Genomic DNA, 18,442 nt, shown 5'->3' on the forward strand with positions numbered 1-18,442 from the left:
CCAATGAAATCATTTATAATAATGTAACTCTAACAGGCACCATTCTGCTGCATTTTAAGTACTTTTACTTTTGATATTTTGAGTGCATTTTGCTGCTAATACTTCTGTAATTTCACTTGAGTAAAATTTAAGCTGAACTTTTACTTGTAATGGAGTATTTTCACATATTTTTACTTTAGCTGCTTTGACTTCAGTAAAGGATTTGACTACCACCACTGTAACTAATTACATTTAAGAACTGTACTTAAGTACAACTCTGAGGTACTTCTATACTTTAGTTGGGTATTTCAGTTTGATCCACTTCATATTTTAACTCCACTACTAACACGACAGAAATATTGTACTTTTTACTTTGACTACATTTATTTGAAAGCTATGATTTGAGTTAATTAGATAAAGACGCTAAAAATCTAAACATATCAAATACAATAGATTACTCTACCCAGCACTGTATAAAATATTCAAAATGATAGCATCACATCGACCAGATACAGTACTGCTTACATGTTAATCCATTAGTGGTAATATAAATATACTGCATATCTATATATTAAGTACATTTCGCTGATAACGCTCACACAATATTATCTGTAAAGGAGAGATTTTAATGGAGCATTTTCACATTGTGGTGTTACTACTTTACTAGCAGAGGTAGAATAAAGAAAAAGAGAACAGAGAGGATTCGGAAGTAGGATGGGACAGAGACCGTGAGACAGAAACTCAACCAGCATGTTACGCCATCCATGTTCGCATTCTCTCCATTCTTGCTGAGCAACAATTCTTAAAGCGTGATTCATTTTCCTTTATCTAGAACAAACTGGGACATGGAGTATCAATCAGGTCACCCTCTCCTCCCTCCTCTATATCATTCCTGTGAGCCTATCCTTTAAAATATGTGGATCTATTTTAAATGTCATTCAGTGAATCAGTCAGACATGTTTTGTTGATGGCTACCCAGTAAAAAACATGTTTTTATAGTTTCAATTTGACAAGAAGTGTTTACCAAAGCTCCAATTTCAAACAATGTTTATGGTCGGCTATTTCTGTTGCAGGGACTGTGTGTGAGTCCCCCCTGTTTACCAGCAGTTAGGCCTATAGTTAGAAAGGTACAGGGGGAAATTATCTGTCCAGCATCACTGCTTGAAACTGGCTGGTGCAACAGTTTGGTTGAAAGTGTAATCTGAAAAGCTTGCCAGTATTGTAACTGGCTTAGACTAAAGTTACCCTTAGGGGAAATAACCAGGCCTGTTATAATCCCGCAGGGACTGATAGTGTGGACGTGGTACTCACTAAAGTGTGAACTTGTACTTTTATGACATTTTTATTTCCCATTGTATCACTGTAATTTTGTTAAAATTGGACAGTTGCAATAAGGATATACTTTTTGGGCATGCCCATGATGCACTAATTATTACTTACTAGGACATCCTGGATCCTTGCTATGTGTGGAATAGAATGTGCTAAACAAAGGAAACACTAAACCCAGTTTTAGGTGTGACCAGTGGTGGAAAATATAGCTACATGTTCTAACTGCTGTATTTAAGTATAGTTAGTTATAGTATAGTTTTCAGATATAAAATAGTTTTTTCTTCATCATCTTTTGATCCCTCAGATTTATCCTGTGACCCTTTGGAGTGGTCTGACCCTGAGGTTGGAAACCACTGTGGTCAAAACTCCACCTGAACCATTTATGCCAGTAAACAGTCTGCTTAAAAATGAGTGTATTTACAATCTAATAATGTCATATTCAATAATATATCAGTTAGGTCACTTAATATAGCAGTGGCTATTCTGTCTGCAGAAGGAATACTTTTACTTGTGATAGGCTATATTTTGCTGATAGGCTATAGGCTAGGCTACATTTGTACTTTTATAAGTTCAATTAGTAATGGAGTATTTTTTACATTCATTCATTTATTGGTACATTTACTTAAAGAATACTCCTTCCACTATTGTAGGCGATACACTGAAATTCAGTCTAGGAATGAAATCAATAAAAAGCTTTGGTGCTCGACCACGTGGCGCCTCTGTTTTCTAAAAGGTGAGCGAGTCAACAGTGGCTCTCGTCATTGGTCCAACATTGCCTTGTCCCGTCTCCGAGGAAACCCAAACGGCCATTTGATTGGCTGTACTGTAGGCTCGAGCAGTGGGCTGATGGCTTGGTTATGAATATTCATACAACTGGTCCTGCTCGGTCAGGCCCGGCCTCACCCTGCATGTCATCGGAACAGAATGTGGGATGTGTCGGTGTAGCCCATATATGTCAATGGTGTAGCCTAATATGAGTCATTTCTTTCACCGGAAGACAGCAAAGATTCATAGGACAGCAGTAAGTTTGGGATGAGACTGTGTTAAAAAGTGAGTTGACAGCATAGGCTACACGTGGTAGCCTAAAGCATAGATTTTTTTTTATTATAATTTTTTTTCCAGATCTGCACTCTGTGGAGTTGGATTCACCACACTCGCTGTCAATCTGAAGCCACTCCTCTTCTAGAAACTGTGTCAGACCTCTGCTCTGCTGCGTGCTACTTCAGGTCGCCTGTCTGGTTAACTGGAGTGGGAGAACCTGACAAACCGGTTGTGGGACCGCCTTTAAATTACGAAACCACCTGGATGTGTATAAAAGTTCACCCTTCCTACCGCAAACTAGAAACTACGACAAGGGCTCAAAGCACTCATCAAGGGGGCGAACTCAACTCGCCTGATTTACAGGACAGCCAATCGCCTCTGCAGCATTACAGACACGCAGACGCTCCTGTAAGCCGATCAGCTCGGAATTAAAGCGGGACACTCCCAGAGGAGAGAAACGAACAAGACAAGAAACTCGCATCTTCGCTTTTATTTCTGTTAAAGAAGAAAAAAAAAGCAAGATGATGATGCAGCCCCCAGAAACCCGAGCCCAGAAGAACTCCCTCTTCAACGCCATGAACCGCTTCATCGGTGCCGTCAACAACATGGACCAGACCGTCATGGTGCCCAGCCTGCTGCGGGACGTCCCGCTGGAAGAGGACAGGGGGTTGAGTTCCCTGAAATCAGTCGAGGACGAGGGGGACATGTACAGCTACTATCAGCTGCTCAAGTCCATCCGCAGGGACATCGAGTGGGGGGTCAGGTGCGCAGCTGCCGATGAGAGGCGCAAGGAGAGCATGAAGATCACCCGCATGAACTCGTCCGCATCCACCTCCTCGTCCTCCTCCTCCGCGTCATTATCATCCGAGGAGGAAGAGGACGACAATCTGCAGAAACAGTTCCAGTACCATTTGACCGGGCTGCAAGGGGTGCTGTCCAAGCTCACACTGCAGGCCAACTCTCTCACCAAGCGCTACAACCAGGAGATTGGAGGATGGGGCTATTAAGATCGGAGCCTACAGAAACTTAAAGCCCGGACTTTTTTTTTTTTATTGGACTGGCGAACTGACTTATCTCAACTGGTCTTTTTTGCTGCTGTTGTTACTACTACTGATGAAATTTGTGGAAAAACATTTGAATGATAGAGAAAAAAAGCTTGCTTATTTCTCTTTCTCTTTAGGCCTGCACGGTGTTGGTCTACTCTGTGGTATTATTGACTGTAGATGTGTTGATCATGATGAATGCATTTGTGTACTTAAAACCAAACTTATGTTTTGCACTCCAAAGTTTTGTACACAGCATGCTCATGTGATACGCAGATGAAACATATTTAAAACCTTTATTTAATGTATAATTTATTACCTCGCACTGTATTGTTTAAGAGCCAAATGTTATTTCAAAGTCGGAGAAAAAGTGGACTGCATGAACTACAGGACCTGTCGTCTGAACCGCCCCTCTGAGGGGGATACTGACAAAAGATTTAGCTTCCTGTTTGTGTTGCTGATGATGTCAGTGTGTTCAGATGCATTTGTCTGTGTATGACCAGTGTTCTTTCAAATCTGATGTGTCTGTGTCTTTAAATCGTGCTTGCATGGAAGGAGGCAGATGCGCACTGTATAGCTGCCTGTGATCTCCCAATGCCCTACATGACCAATGAACCAGAATCAACTGCTATAATGCTTCTGCACAGAGAATAATGAGGGTTTCCACAAGATGCATTGTTGTTACTGTATTGTCATTTAGTTGCAACTATCATTGGATTATTGGACATGCCACTCTGTCAAAAAGTAAGCAAATGCTTTTATGCTTTTGTATGCACCTTCTGCGCCATTTTTACTGATTTGTGTTTCAAAAATAAACTTTTATATGAACTGACTTTATTTGTTTGTATACGTTTTTCATGAATGCAGTTATGATTAAAATTGACATTAAGAGCATTACCAAACAGACAGCACAACTTCACAAACTGAATTTGGCCTATTCAGACAACAAAAACGTTTTAATAAGTAGGCCTAGGCCAAGACCAATTTATACGTTGCTGAATATTCCTATTCTCCAATGTGCAGTGTTAATACAGGGAATACCTGACATATTCCGTATGTCAAAAAGCATGTTTTGTAAAGTCTGTGTGGTATTGAACATCTTCTGAGTATAAAGCATACACATATTATTGAAAATGAACTATGTTTTCTTCAGCACCAAGGACATTTTACTTTTAAATGCTGAAAAAAATCTGAGACTTGGCCAGCAATTCAGAAATTTTTTAAGTGCAGAGGTAATTAGTATAAACTGACCCAAGTTAGACAAAACATAAAGTATCAGGACAAAAACGCTATTTTCTGCATATCTTCTTGAGAGTGTCTTCAGTTCTTTCCCCTTAGATTAGAAAACAGATGTTCATAAACAGCATGTAAACACTGCAAAGTCTCAGCTGTTGTCCTCCTCTTGTAAAGTGGATGCTGTTCAAGAGTTTTATTTTCGTTAAGATAATGTTTAATCACTGCACCTAAAACATCCAGACATTCTTTCAGAATTGGATGTTAATTTTTTATAATTTGTCGTTTGAACGAGAACGACAGTTTATGACACTGCAGTATTATTGGTATCCGTAGTAATACACCTCATAGGGTGAAACAAAAATCTGTTTTGTTTCAGATTCAGTTTCCCCTTTCCAACAGCAATGTTCACTATGTTAAAAGGGAGAAGTGCATTCAAAATGACCTGCAGGTTGAGGACTGTTGCTGAAAGCTTCAAGTGACAACACCTTGCACCGTTGTTTGATCAATAATGTAACAATTTAATTGAGGCATATTTTTTTTGTGTCAAGTAAATATGTCCCAGAATACACTGCAGTAGCTGTCATCATAGAACGAAACAGTAAAAACGTTAACTGTACAGCACAGTAAATTATGTTGCAGTCTGGGAATGATGGCAATTACAAGTATGTACTGGAATCAGTTAAGTTTGATTTTTATTTTGAAATGTATATGTATTTTGAAGAAAGATGTGTTGTTTTACCTTGCCAGTAGAAAAAACAAACAGATCTCCCTCATTGTTGTTTGACTAACGACCGCGACAGCCTCAAAGGCCACCGAGGTAAATGGGTGCAGCTGGGGTTTCAGTGCCACAATAGGTCAATAGGCTGCAACACACCCACAGTTTCATTCTCTCACTCTCTCATACACACCCAGACCCACACCCACAAATTGTGCATTAAACCCCATACAATATGAAGAGCACATGCAAAAATGTCTAATTGATACTGTTAATTTCCTCTTTTTAGTTGAAAGACAATAGCAGAGGTTACTTTAATAGAGCTCAATATGCATGCCATAGTGGACACATAACACTACAGCAAATAGATGACATTAAATGGTCTAATGTCATTCAGCTAAACAGCTTTTTCCAGCAGCAATCACACTGATGAACAAGCTGTAAGAAAAATTGCACTATTTGCACAACCTATTGTATAGGCCTATGTGTTAGTTATTGATTCAACGGTTTTTTTTAGAGTTTATGGTCGTCAGTTTGAAGTGTTTTCAATGATATTTATATTCTAGCATCTTGATTAGCACTGGAGCATTAAGCATTTAATTAATTGTCCCATTGTATTGGTATTTACTATCCCATTATATGTTGTCTGTGGTGTCTGAAACTCTATGGCATGGATGCCCTGCACTTTTTAACTGCGCAACAAATGTCTACGGGTAACCCGAACCTGATATATTCTATTACGTAAGATGTATTTATAATATATGCTACAAACAATATTGCTATGTCGAAAATGTATGATCCATTCTAACATTTTTTTATTTTCTGATTTTTATTCAGTCGATAGGCCTACGTAAAATGACCAAAAACCTAATAAAAATGACTATTGGTTTTAATATTGTCCTGTCTGTCTCTTTTCAGAGAAATGTGAAATTTACAAACTCTGTTATCCAGATAAAGTCTAACAAAGAGAGCAAACAAAACGAAGTGATCCTCAAATATCTTAAAAAGGTTCAGTCATTGAGATAACCTTATCATTAACCTTAGGAGAATACCAGAGGCTATCATTGAATGTCTTCCTGAGGCTTTTTGTTACTGTTTCTAATAATGAGATCCTAATTAAGTTGTAAACACAGTGATTTTTTTTGCGGGGTTTGACCAGCATTTCACAGGAAGGTTAGCTGATATCAGTGGTGGAAAAGGTATTCATATCGCTTACATCTAGCAAAAAACGTCCTAAACTTGTCCGTTCGATGACACTTGACTCAGAGTCAACACTGTCATTGGTGCTGTATGTCCCTTTGTGCGCACGGTAGAAGCCGGAAGTAGGTTACAAGAAAAAGCTCCAGCAAAACAAAAACACATTGAAGCAAAATAATCTAAATTCATAGTGACTCAAAAATGAACAGTCAAAACCCAAAGGCAATGAGTAACGATTCACGCTGCGTATTTTTTAATACAGATTCAGAAGACTATCGATGCGTAAGTAACGTTTGCTAACTTAAGTGTAAACTCAGTATTTAGCAAAATTTTGTTAGCTAATTAGCTAACGATTGTTCGCTACATAACGTTTCACTATTATCCTGCTTCTCGTTGGTAATAATGTATTGACCTGATTGATTGATAGATTGATAAGTTGATGTATGGATGCCTGACACCTGCATGACTCCCAATGCTAAACTGTAACCGTAAAAGCCGTCAGTAATCTAACATTGCTAACTAGCTGCATTAATTGGACCCATCGAAAATTAACGTTATAGTGCAACTAATTAAAACAGACCGTTAAACTAATTGCTTTCCTGGCTCACCTGCTAATGGAGAGCTAACGTTACTCACTTGTGTCTGACATGGTAACAAGCTAACTAAAGCTAATAAACATTACCAGCTTTATGTGTTTTACCTGTTACTCATACTTAGCTAATGATACAAGGTTTACCACCATTGTTGTAGATTTGTTTGTTATGGATAAAATGAATAAAGATAAGCAGAGGATTTCTTATCTTGAAATGATAAGTGAACCTGCTTCACCAGTTTGCTCAGTGATAAGAGTAGTACATATACTCATTTTCTTACCGAAGTGCTTGTACTTGAGTATTTCAATTTCACTGTATGCTATTTTATACCTTTTATTACAATAAATGTCTGAGTGAAATCTATGTATACAGTACAGGCCAAAAGTTTGGACACACCTTCTCATTCAATGTGTTTTCTTTTTCTTTTCATGACTATTTACATTGTAGATTCTCACTGAAGGCATCAAAACTATGAATGAACACATGGAATTATGTACTTAACAAAAAAGTGTGAAATAACTGAAAACATGTCTTTTATTTTTGATTCTTTAAAGTAGCCACCCTTTGCTTTTTTATTAATAAGGGAAAAACTTACACTAATTAACCCTGAAAAAGCACACCTGTGAAGTGAAAACCATTTCAGGTGACTACCTCATGAAGCTCATTGAGAGAACACCAAGGGTTCAGAGTTATCAAAAAAGCAAAGGGTGGCTACTTTGAAGAATCTAAAATATAAGACATGTTTTCAGTTATTTCACACTTTTTTGTTAAGTACATAATTCCATATGTGTTCATTCATAGTTTTGATGCCTTCAGTGAGAATCTACAATGTAAATAGTCATGAAAATAAAGGAAATGCATTGAATGAGGTGTGTCCAAACTTTTGGCCTGTACTGTGTGTATATATATATATATATATATATATATATATATGCAGTTTGAATGCATTTATTGTAAGTTTCTTTGGACAAAGGCAAATTAATATAATGTAATGTTGTTGTATTTGATTGCATTTTACTGTAAGCTGTTCCTATTATTTTGTTCAGACCAACAGGAGCACTGTACAACGTGCAATCCAATACAACAACACCAACCGTAGACTGGAAACTACCCAGAGGTTGAATCAACACCTCTCTGGCAAAGTTTCAAGCACAACAATTGCACATCATGACCTTCACAAATAGATTAATATTATATTGCACTTTAATTTACATGTGGTTGCGGTATTCAGTCCAAACCCTGAGGATATTGTGTAAGATGATGATAAACCTGTCAATAGGTTCCTTATTTTCAGAATAACCTTGTTAGGAAATACCCGGCTTGGATCACTTGTAGCTTGTCGCTGAATCAAGGCTGACATATGGACAGATTAGTTTAGTTGTTTCTGGTGCAGTGAATGTGTTAATGTGAGTAGGTGTAACTTTGCATGCCAGCAGCTTTTGGCTTCAGGTTATCATCCACTCTCTTGGCCTAACTAAGAATGCTGCAGTAATGCTGACTTGCCTTGAGCCCACATCTCTTCTTTTACGACAAGCAATCGCTCATGTCTGCAAGTGATCTATCACAGGGTCACATATACTGTCTGACTAACCCATATATACAGATGGCCCGCATTGACTAACTCAGCATCAGTTTGAGTTGGTATCACACTTTGAATGAAAACTAAGTATTCATACATTCTTCCATTCCCCATAATTCTCCCATTCTGCACTATTCATGCATTCTTGTAGTGAGTTTTGTTCCCCACATCATCCTCTTTTCTTTGTCAGTTGAACAACAGATTTTCACAGATTTAAGTAATAAGTTAGTGTTTTTTTTTGGTCGGATAGGGTATATCATGTCTATATATCTGCGCTGTCCAAGATTAATACTATAATCTTGTGCTATTTGGGATTTTATCTTGGGATATTCAAGTCTGCTCAATGCTATTGAGTGAGTGGGCCTTAATGGATTGTGTTATTACAGTTCTATATTTTTTTTTCAAGGCTGTGTTTAGTCTATTACGTAGACTAAAGTGATTTGTCGATTATTTGTCAATCAACAGAAAAATAATCAGCAATATTTTCATAATCGTTTTATCATTCAAGTAATTTTCAAGCAAAAACAAACATTTCCTAGTTACAGCTTCTTAATTGTGAGGACTTGCTGCTTTTCTTGGTCTTAAGTGATCATAAAATGAATATTTCTTAAGTTTTGAGTGTCATTGACATAGGGTCATTTATCCTGACAACTGTTTTATGGACCAGATGATTTCTCGAGAAAATAATTGGCAGATTAATTGATAATGAATAATTAGTTGCAGCTCTAATTACTTTAATCGTTTGAAGTCAACAGTCAGTTCTTTGTTCTTAACTTCAAGTTTATTGCTCATCCTTTTCCGGTATTAAGTTGGGATATCATTCCAAGGGTAACTCATGATAATGTATTTGCCCATAAAAACCATGACACAGATGTTTGTATGACTTGCAAATCATGAGGAGGAAAATCCATACCCAAAAATAGCATAATAAACTTTTTAAAAAGCAAGATCACTCATGCACTATTTAGTGCAGTTACTGCAAAAACAAATTATTATATAAAACTTGAAACCCACTTCTATATATTTAATAAAAACAGTCATGTTTCTTGGCTTTTTTTAATAGAAATCCCTGTTTTCTGCATAGGGACACGTGACGTGATTGTAGATAGTCAGACTGATTGAAGGTAGTCGTTTGTTGTTGTGACTGCACCGAGGGAAAAGCTGTATCACAGCAGAAGTGTTGTACAGCTGATAGTGTGGGCATGTCCGTCTCTATTTTGCATGCAAGACTGCTACCGGGCCCCTTCATTTTCCCTGAAGCTTTTCGGACTGACTCACACATTTCTCATTCCTTTGCTCTTTTCTTTCCTCTCTTGTTTCTCTCAGAGTAGCTTTTCGATCAGCTTCAGCTTGAATGTTTTTCATTTCACTTAGCTGTCATTTAGCAGCCCTCTGTGTTTTATAGCATGTTTAAATGTAGGGTTGGGCATCGTTTGGATTTTAACAATTCTGATTCCAATTCTGATTCTTCCTTTCGATTCCGGTTCTTATCGATTCTCGATTCCAATTCTTTGAGTGGTGGAGTTGAAACGGGTCACGTGCTTATTTCACAAATAAGAGGAAAGTTTTATTTTGATTCAAAGGTGGTTTGCAGTTTTACAGTTTTTTCAACGTAAAATAAAGCCAGACTAGAGCACCGCTTACTGTGCTCCATGGCTGCAACACAACAAGCACCTGGCCGCTACGGAAACCAAAACTTGTGCATGTTAAATTGGGAAGTGATGATCGGATTTGAAACCAAATCCTCCAAACGATTCCAAAACGATTCCAATACAGAAACGATTCCGATGGGATCGTAATTTTTTAAACTATTCCGATTAGGAATCGGTTCTCGATGCCCAACCCTATTTAAATGCGTCTAATGCATGTGGAGGTGATGTCCATAAACACCTTAGATGTCTAAGGTGTCAATACATTGCAAATACTCACATTTCTAATGTGTTGGTTGCCTGAAGTGTATGCAAACTCCTTTTCATTATACTTCCTTTAATTGCACACATGCTTGCACAAAAACACACACAAGACATGCTTGAACAAATAGCAGTCTTGTCAACCCAGTAATTTCTAAGCTTATGATTATAATGATGGCAGTACTGTATTTGTATTGCACCTCTCAGTAGGTTTGCACAGTGCTTTACTAAAAACAAAAATATTACACAATGTATGTAAGGCATATGTCAACTATACACTTTAATACATATTCGTTTAGTAATTAATTGTTTCTGATTTACAGGTGGTGATTTTAACAGTAAAACGAGCCACAGGAACATTCTCCTTAGTAGGATGGTAAATATTTCCTCAAATAATTTCTTTCTCAAATGATAAGCCTTGACCTTTATTTCACACCAGATACTGTAGTTTAACTTCTCATAGCTATAGGGATACACTGATATATATTTGAGTTATATCTACAATTGTATATGATATCGGAGTGGTGGAAGAGTTAACTGTAATATTAAAGATTCCCTGTAGAGGTTTAGATCTCTAGTAGCCCTATGGAGCCGTTTTTCGATGAGTGGGTCCCCGTTTTGTTTGTGGTGGATTTAAAATACATAAAAATTGGCTTTGCAAATGTTTTATGGGGAAGGAAATGCCCTTGACACATTTGTTTGACCTTAAGGACACACTGAATGGCAACATAACTTTTGTTTGTTTACAAGAAAAGAACTGCAGGGTCCCTTTAACCTGTGCAAACCGTGATCACTGCAGTAACCCTGTAATAAATACAATTGTTGGAAAGCTTGTAAAATTCACCTTGTGTTGAGATATGTAGGTTTAACTTTGTGTTCATTTTAGAAGCTGTGGTTTGCAGTGTTGTTCTATTGGCCACACCTTGTATGTCAGAAATGTATGTCCAATACATTAAACATAATTCAAGGCTATACTATACTATACTAAAATGATGTTTTATAGTGAAACTAAATGATTTATTTCAATGCCAGTTCCAGGGTTATGGTCTAAAGCATGATATAGCATGTACTACTAATAACTAGAGTGTTTAATAGAAACAAACAAGGGAAATGAATATGTTGGGACCCTGATCTCTTCTGGAAAAAAAGCACATTTCCACTTTTAAAGAAGTAATTGGAGGTTTCCCATTTGTTTCAATAATCAATAATAGTCAGTTGTGATTTTGCAGTTGGCATCTAGTGGCATAATGATGAACTGTATCTTAACATTTTGGCTTCAACTTTTAGCTTTTTGGCTGGGGACTTTGCTTCTTCAAATGCTGCTAAGCAGGTCTGTAGCAGGTTTTCTGCAGGTTTCATTAGTTCAGTCAAAACAGGCATTGCTTTTATGGTCCGTAATCGTAGTATAAGCTAAAGAATGCATTGGTCTAGTAGTTAGAGTAAAGTTTACAATAGAGTAGGGCTGAAACTAACAATCATTTTCATGGTCGATTCATCTGTTGATTATTTTCTCGATTAGTTGTTTGGTCTATAAAATGTAAAAAAAAAATGCTGAAAAATATCCCAAGATATCGTCCTCAAATGTCTTGTTTTGTCCACAACTCAAATATATTCAGTTTACTGTCACAGAGGAGTAAAGAAAATATTCACTATTAAGAAGCTGGAATCAGAGAATTTTAATCTTTGCAGCTCTACAATAGTGCCTGCAGGGACAAGTGTTGGAGTTGTCATGATGTATTTATGTGCAGTAAGACATCATATCATCGTCAGAACAGCAAATTACCGGTCCTGTTCAAATTGTTGCCCTTGCAGTTTGCAAGAAACATCTCACTGTTGTCTTTCTTCTCTCTCCACAGCATTTTCATGCTGTTTGTGATCTGGCTGCTTCGCAGGTATCACTCTTTGGCTCAGGTAAATTTTCACTACAATGTAGAGTATATTTTATTCTTTTTTTTCCAATTTCTGTGTCTGCTTCGCTGCCACCAGAAATATGTTTAATTAGCCATAGCAAATCTTGGCATAATTGAACCCAATTAAAATGCAAAGATTAATCAATTGTGGAGTTAATTGACTCGTGGTTGTGGTAAAGTTGGTTACTTTATTATACTACGGTCTGACAATACACTGAATAATATTAGATGATGCTCTTTTTCTTCTACATCAATATATTTTCTTTTATTCAAAATAATTTGAAATGTCTAAAGCAAATAAGTGTTTGTTTATGGTGTTTGTTTGAGTGTGCAGCCCGTGTGGTGTTTTTGAAGCCAGTCCAGCAGGTCTGTCAGGTTTAGCAGCGCTCCACCTTATGCTCCTAATCTGAAGTAAATGACAGCTTAACGTGGGGATGTGATGGATCCTCTTACCTCTGGAACAGGTCACACAGAGTGGCTTCAACTCCTCCTGCTCGTCCTGCTCCTCCTTCTCTGTTCCTCTCACACCACATAAACCCTCTCCTTACCTCCATCCCCTCACAAAGGTTATCTGACAGTCAATAGTCTTTAGTGCTCTCTCTAGGGCTTTTTCTGTAGCCTTGGCAGGGTCATTGCTGGCCCCAAATTAATAAAGGTGTGCGTGCGTGCGTGCGTGCGTGTGCGCGCGCGCCTGCGTCCTACACCGCCACAGTTTGTAACCACCTCTATAGACAGTGGGCATGCATAACAACTACCCTCTACCCAGTATTGTTTTTTTCTCTCAGATAAAATACAATGAGCTCAGTTTGTGTAGAAGGAATTAAGGAGACTCTCTTCTCCATCGTGTAATATTGTCACAGGGTTGTCACCAAGGAAGTCTTATGCCAAGCTGTCATTCACATCAGTCATCATTTGAATTTGCCCTAAATAAATATAAATGCCCTGGCAAATCCCTCTTCATGTCTTCCTCTGATTTTTACTGTACAGAAGATGATTCTCAGCCTGACTGTAGCTGCCTTCTTTGATAGCGTAGGATATGTTATGGTGAGTTACTCGAGTGCGTTTCACTAAACACCCACATAGCAGAGTTTTTTTTTTTTTTTTTTTTTTTAGGTGCTTTGTGAAAATGTTTCCCTGTGCTGTTCTTTCTTTCACCCAGGGTGATTCGCATCCAGAGGGATCGCTTTGTGACTTCCAGGCCTGCTGGCTAACTTACTTTGGTAAGACAAAACCTAATTCATTATTCACTGGCACAATTTCAAAAGAAACTTAAGAAAGCCAGCAAAGAAATGAGCAAAGGTTCAACAAAGACATCTGTTGAAGAGTTCATTTATCACAGTGGAAAATAATATTGCATTGTCATTTCATTTTTTTGGCATAAGAACAAAATGTGCCTTGACACTGATTTCTCCAGCTTATAGCACTATTTTTCACCCAGAGATTGTTTGAAATGCAACGTGAGGAGTTATTTCTGGAGGATATATGGGCTAGAAAGTGAGATAGACGGATGCTTTTAAATAACAAATTTTTAGACCATTGCTACTGGTCAAAAGACCACCAAACCCTCGCAGATGTATATTTTAAAAAATGTACATCGGTGTCCCCAAATCCCTAGACTTAAGTACTCAGAAATGCTGATGAGTCCAGCTTTATTTAAAGCTTTATCCTTTTTTTCTTATAATAGCTTACTGTATTTTCTGTTCTATTTAACAGTGGGTTTATAATCATTCTTTCTTATGGGTTGCCATAATCTTAATGTAGGGACTGTTTTATATGTGTAAAAGCCTATCCTCTTGTCTTTTGCCTGTGTATCCTGTCCCGGAGTTCTAAAAAAAAAATTAAAAAAGGGAAGGATATTTACTTGCCATTTGGATAAACACCAGTTGTCAAGGGTGGTAACGCATTGGTAAAACTTGTACATCACGTTTAGTAGTATACACACACCCATACAATGGTGTAATACTTGGGTCTCAAGCACCATGCTTTGTAGTTATTGGCCCATTGCAGCAGCCATTCAGTATACCGCCCTCAAACCAGACGCCTCAGTGTTTGGTCACCATCCTCTGTATGAGGAGGTGATTTTCCTCCAATGGCAGTGCAGGACTGCAGTATTTCCTTTGGGTGAATTAGGGACATCTGCAGGTTCTCAATTTGGGCAGTCGTGGGGAGGTTTCTTTGTGATTCGGACTGATGAGGAAGGATTGTGTTTACATTCAAAATCTTGGTTGCATTTGTTGCAATTACAGCTCCTTTAGCCTTGGTTAGCATACAGCTTCTTAGTTAGGACTGGCTGTTAATACCACACTCCACCAATCTTCATTTTCATTGGTCTCACAGGCACGCACACACGCACAAGCACGCACACACACACACACGCACACGCACACACTCGGATCCAGGGTAATGGGCAGTGAGTTAGTGCTGCAGGGTTGTTGCCTGTCACCTTGGTTTATCATGAGGATCCTTACGCTAAGGACAAACAGCTGTACATAAAGCGGGCTGACTGAGCGGGCACTTTGTTGCGAAGCGCCGGGTCTAGTGGGAGCCTCATATCACAGCTCTGCTTTGAACTCCGACCAATAAAATTTTATGAAACGTGTTTGAAATGGAGGAAGATGGTTGAAGGGGCAGCGTCAGGACAGGTAGTGAAGCTGAGCTGTGCGTGTCGAGTTAAGGCTCTGACACACCAACCCGATGGCCGACCGGCGGCAGAAAAAGGCAGTCTGACTGATCGGTCTCCCCGAGCTGGTCAAAAAAGTGCCTCGGAGCACACCGAAGCGACGCCGACTTGAGCGTACTTTCTGCGCGTGCGCGTGTGCGAGACGTAACACGTCTCCATAACAGCAGGCGGCGCTAGTCTGTATTGTTGCCCAAAAAATGAAAACCGGCAGCTGATTGGACAAACGCGTCACGTGTGCTTGGCTTCTCCCGAATTTCAAAACTGACCATAATGGCGGCTCGTTTGGACTACGATCTCGTATTTTACGAAAATAGTTCACCGAAACGTGTTTCTGAAAACATTTCAAGTGAGAAATAGAACATGCAGTTGCCAAATCTGTCTTCATTTCAGATCGACAAAGATTTTGAGAGGCGTTCGTCACCCTCATCCCGCTCGTCATTTCCGGTAATTGGTCATTGAGTCCGACTGCCCACTGACCGATTCAACAAGTCAAATCGGCCCAAATGAATGCCGGCGGCTACTCCGACTGACGACGGCACGGAACACGCCAAACCGACTCGAGACGCCGACCTCGCCAGACTGTCCAACGGCCGATAACCGGGCTGGTGTGTCAGCGCCTTTTAAAGCGAAGCGTCGACTGCTGTCTGGTTATGTAAGACACGTTGTGACAGTGATTTATTGTGATCATGACATAAACAGCCAGCTTCCTTCTTTCTAAGTCACTGCACACTATTCCTAAACATTGTTTGATGGTAAAAGGAGTGCGCGTTTTATGTATTTGTGTGTGCATGTGTGCAGGGTCTGTTGTGTGAAACTGAGTAAGCTGAGTATGTGGCTGTGAGAATCCATCATTGTGACGACCGACACTGCCTGTCCTGTCAACAGAAACGCACAGAGAAACACACACACACACACACACACACACACACACACACACACACACACACACACACACACACACACACACACACACACACCACAAGGAAAAGGGCTGAATACGAGGGTAGAAAAGGGGAAGTGAGCTTTCTAGACTCCTATTCATTTTTCCCCTCTGCTGATTTCACCTTTCTTTTCCTTTCTTCATTTCTTCTTTTCTTTTCAGTTTCTTTAGACTCACTGTAGTCCACTCCGTTTGACCCACCCCCCCCTTCGTTTCTTCCTCTCTCGCCCTCAACTCCTGCTTATGTCCCTCTGCTTTTCCACAGTTCATCATTATCTGTCTCTGAGCTCCCCCCTCTCATCCATCACCCTAATCCACAGGTTTCCCTCATATTACTGCAGAATGGGCCTTCATTTATCAAAAAGTGGAACACACTCATATGCGTGCACGCACGCACACACACACACACACACACACACACACACACACACACACACACACACACACACACACACACACACACACACTATGCTACATACGTGTGTGTTTGGACACAATTGCAGGTGCATGCTGTGTGATGGGGGAAGCTGTGTTGTAATTTGACCTTGTTGTTTTTCCATGTGTGTGTGTGTCTCTGCAGACTGGAGTGCCTTGGCCTGGGTTTGCCTCATCACAGTGAACCTGTACCTCAACCTGGTCCGAGAAATCAGCACCAACAGATATGAGATGTAAGTCAGGGACTTAGAGCTGCAGCTAACAATTATTTCCATTATTGATTGGTTGATTTACTGATTATTGTTGTCAATATTTTTTCTTTTTGTCCAAAACCCAGTTATTTAATTTACAATATTTTATATCTGAGAGTAAGTAAGTCCTCACATTGGAGAAACTGCAACCAGAGAATTATAGGAGTTTAAATGACCTACATTTTAAGTGATTTATGATCCACTAATCGATTTATCGACAAATTATTTCAACTCTTGTCCCTCGTGTGCACAAAGATCTTTTTTTCTTTCTCTATGCCCGCCTCTGTATCTTCCTTTAAATGTATATTTGTCTCTTGTTTTTTGTTGTTGTGGTCATTTCCCTCTGCGTGTGTGTGTGTGTGTGTATGTGCATGTGTTTGGTCTGCCAGAGCATGTGTCTCGCCGCAGAGCATTGACAGCCCCCTCCTCCCCCTTCTTTTCTGTTCCAGCCGACACTCTAATTGAAAAGGGAGTGAGTGTCAGCCGTTAAGTGTGTGTGCACCCATCTTCACGCTTTGTGGCTCTATGTTTCTGTCGCTCAAACTCCCATGTGCACTCTCCACAGTGCGAGTGTGAATTTGCTTGTGTCTTGGTGAGATCTTTTCTCATTTTCCATGACACAAATACACATTCCAAAATAAAGTATGCACTCCGTAAGTGGAAAAAAAAAAAAGCTTTAACAAGCAGCAGCACCTCTGTAAGTCTCTCTTGCAAGTAGATTGTTCATGGTTGTATCCTGTAAATGTGCTTAGGTGTGCACACCCCTCCTACCCATCTGTGTGTGAGGGGGTTGGGCTGGTAAAGGGAGGTGCCCCCCCCCTCCCCATGGGAGTTTCCCTGCATTGATTAGCAATAAGCCAGACGATATAATGGTGTTATAACTCAGAAGGAGATGGCTTTATGGGCGCAGGGAACGGGGCAGGCTAGGGGGCCAAAATCGGTTCTCTTCAGAGCCTTGTCAGCTGCATACCTCTCATGGGTCCAGAGGGACTAGGTGGGAGGAGTATGTGTCTGTATTTTTGCGTGGGGCTGGTCACACAGAAAAAAAAAAACTGACACTTAATAGGTTAGAGCGAAGTGAAGACAGGGCATCAGGGGGGTAAGCTCTATGTGTTTCGGCAGGAGGGTATGGGGCTTTGCATGCATGCACAATTACCCCTCAGCCCCTTAACCCAACCTCCCACCCACCCTCTCTCTCACACACACAGGCACACAGGCGGCACAGTGTGATGGTTTATGAATGAACAAATCGCCAGAGGAGACGGAGAACGGAGGCTAGATGATCTAAGAGTGATTGAAGTGGATGCAAGAGAGGATGGGAAGTGTGTGTGTGTGTGCGTGCATGTGTGTTTGTGTGTTTGAAGGACGGATTCAGGCAAAGGGGAGAAAAAGAAGAAGTGGTGTGAGGCGGTGAGAAATGAGATTGAGCCTCGAGAGAGATTTCTATATGACCTTGCACGTGTGTTTGTGTCTGCACGTGTGTGTGGGTGTGCGTGCAGGTGTGTGAAATACAGAGTGCATAGCAGTCCTGCTGTGCCTCATTAAGCCCATGTTGTGCGCAGCTCCGGACCTCGTCATCTCCCTCTCAAAGCGCTGCGAGTGTT

At 39.8% G+C, this 18,442-nt stretch overlaps 2 protein-coding genes across 5 annotated transcripts in view; both read left to right on the top strand.

Moving 5' to 3' along the window:
• The first annotated feature begins 2,184 nt into the window (after positions 1-2,184).
• Positions 2,185-4,224, top strand: LOC114564279 (mid1-interacting protein 1-B-like). The gene is made up of 2 exons (XM_028591535.1): positions 2,185-2,329; positions 2,431-4,224. Exon 2 carries the CDS (start codon positions 2,871-2,873, stop codon positions 3,354-3,356), a length of 486 nt encoding a protein of 161 aa, XP_028447336.1. The 5' UTR covers positions 2,185-2,329; positions 2,431-2,870; the 3' UTR covers positions 3,357-4,224.
• A 2,412-nt stretch (positions 4,225-6,636) lies between these two features.
• Positions 6,637-18,442, top strand: part of si:dkey-100n23.5 (cyclic AMP receptor-like protein A) — a 47,398-nt gene continuing 35,592 nt past the window's right edge. For 3 of the 4 annotated variants that reach the window (XR_003693788.1, XM_028592094.1, XM_028592095.1), the window contains exons 1-6: positions 6,637-6,822; positions 10,946-10,998; positions 12,479-12,533; positions 13,520-13,576; positions 13,692-13,752; positions 16,733-16,820. Coding sequence is in view for 3 of the 4 variants with exons in the window: in XM_028592094.1 (XP_028447895.1) it covers positions 6,742-6,822; positions 10,946-10,998; positions 12,479-12,533; positions 13,520-13,576; positions 13,692-13,752; positions 16,733-16,820 (395 nt within the window). In the remaining variant the exon portion in view is untranslated. The remainder of the gene's footprint in view (positions 6,823-10,945; positions 10,999-12,478; positions 12,534-13,519; positions 13,577-13,691; positions 13,753-16,732; positions 16,821-18,442) is intronic. The other variant, XM_028592096.1, reaches the window with a different exon arrangement.

The sequence above is a fragment of the Perca flavescens genome, chromosome 11 (genome assembly GCF_004354835.1).
Source record: "Perca flavescens isolate YP-PL-M2 chromosome 11, PFLA_1.0, whole genome shotgun sequence".
NCBI classification, from domain to species: Eukaryota; Metazoa; Chordata; class Actinopteri; order Perciformes; family Percidae; genus Perca; species Perca flavescens.

What these genes read in the sequence shown, in the direction of transcription:
- LOC114564279 (XM_028591535.1), top strand. Translation starts at nt 2,871, where the DNA reads ATGATGATGCAGCCCCCAGAAACCCGAGCCCAGAAGAACTCCCTCTTC.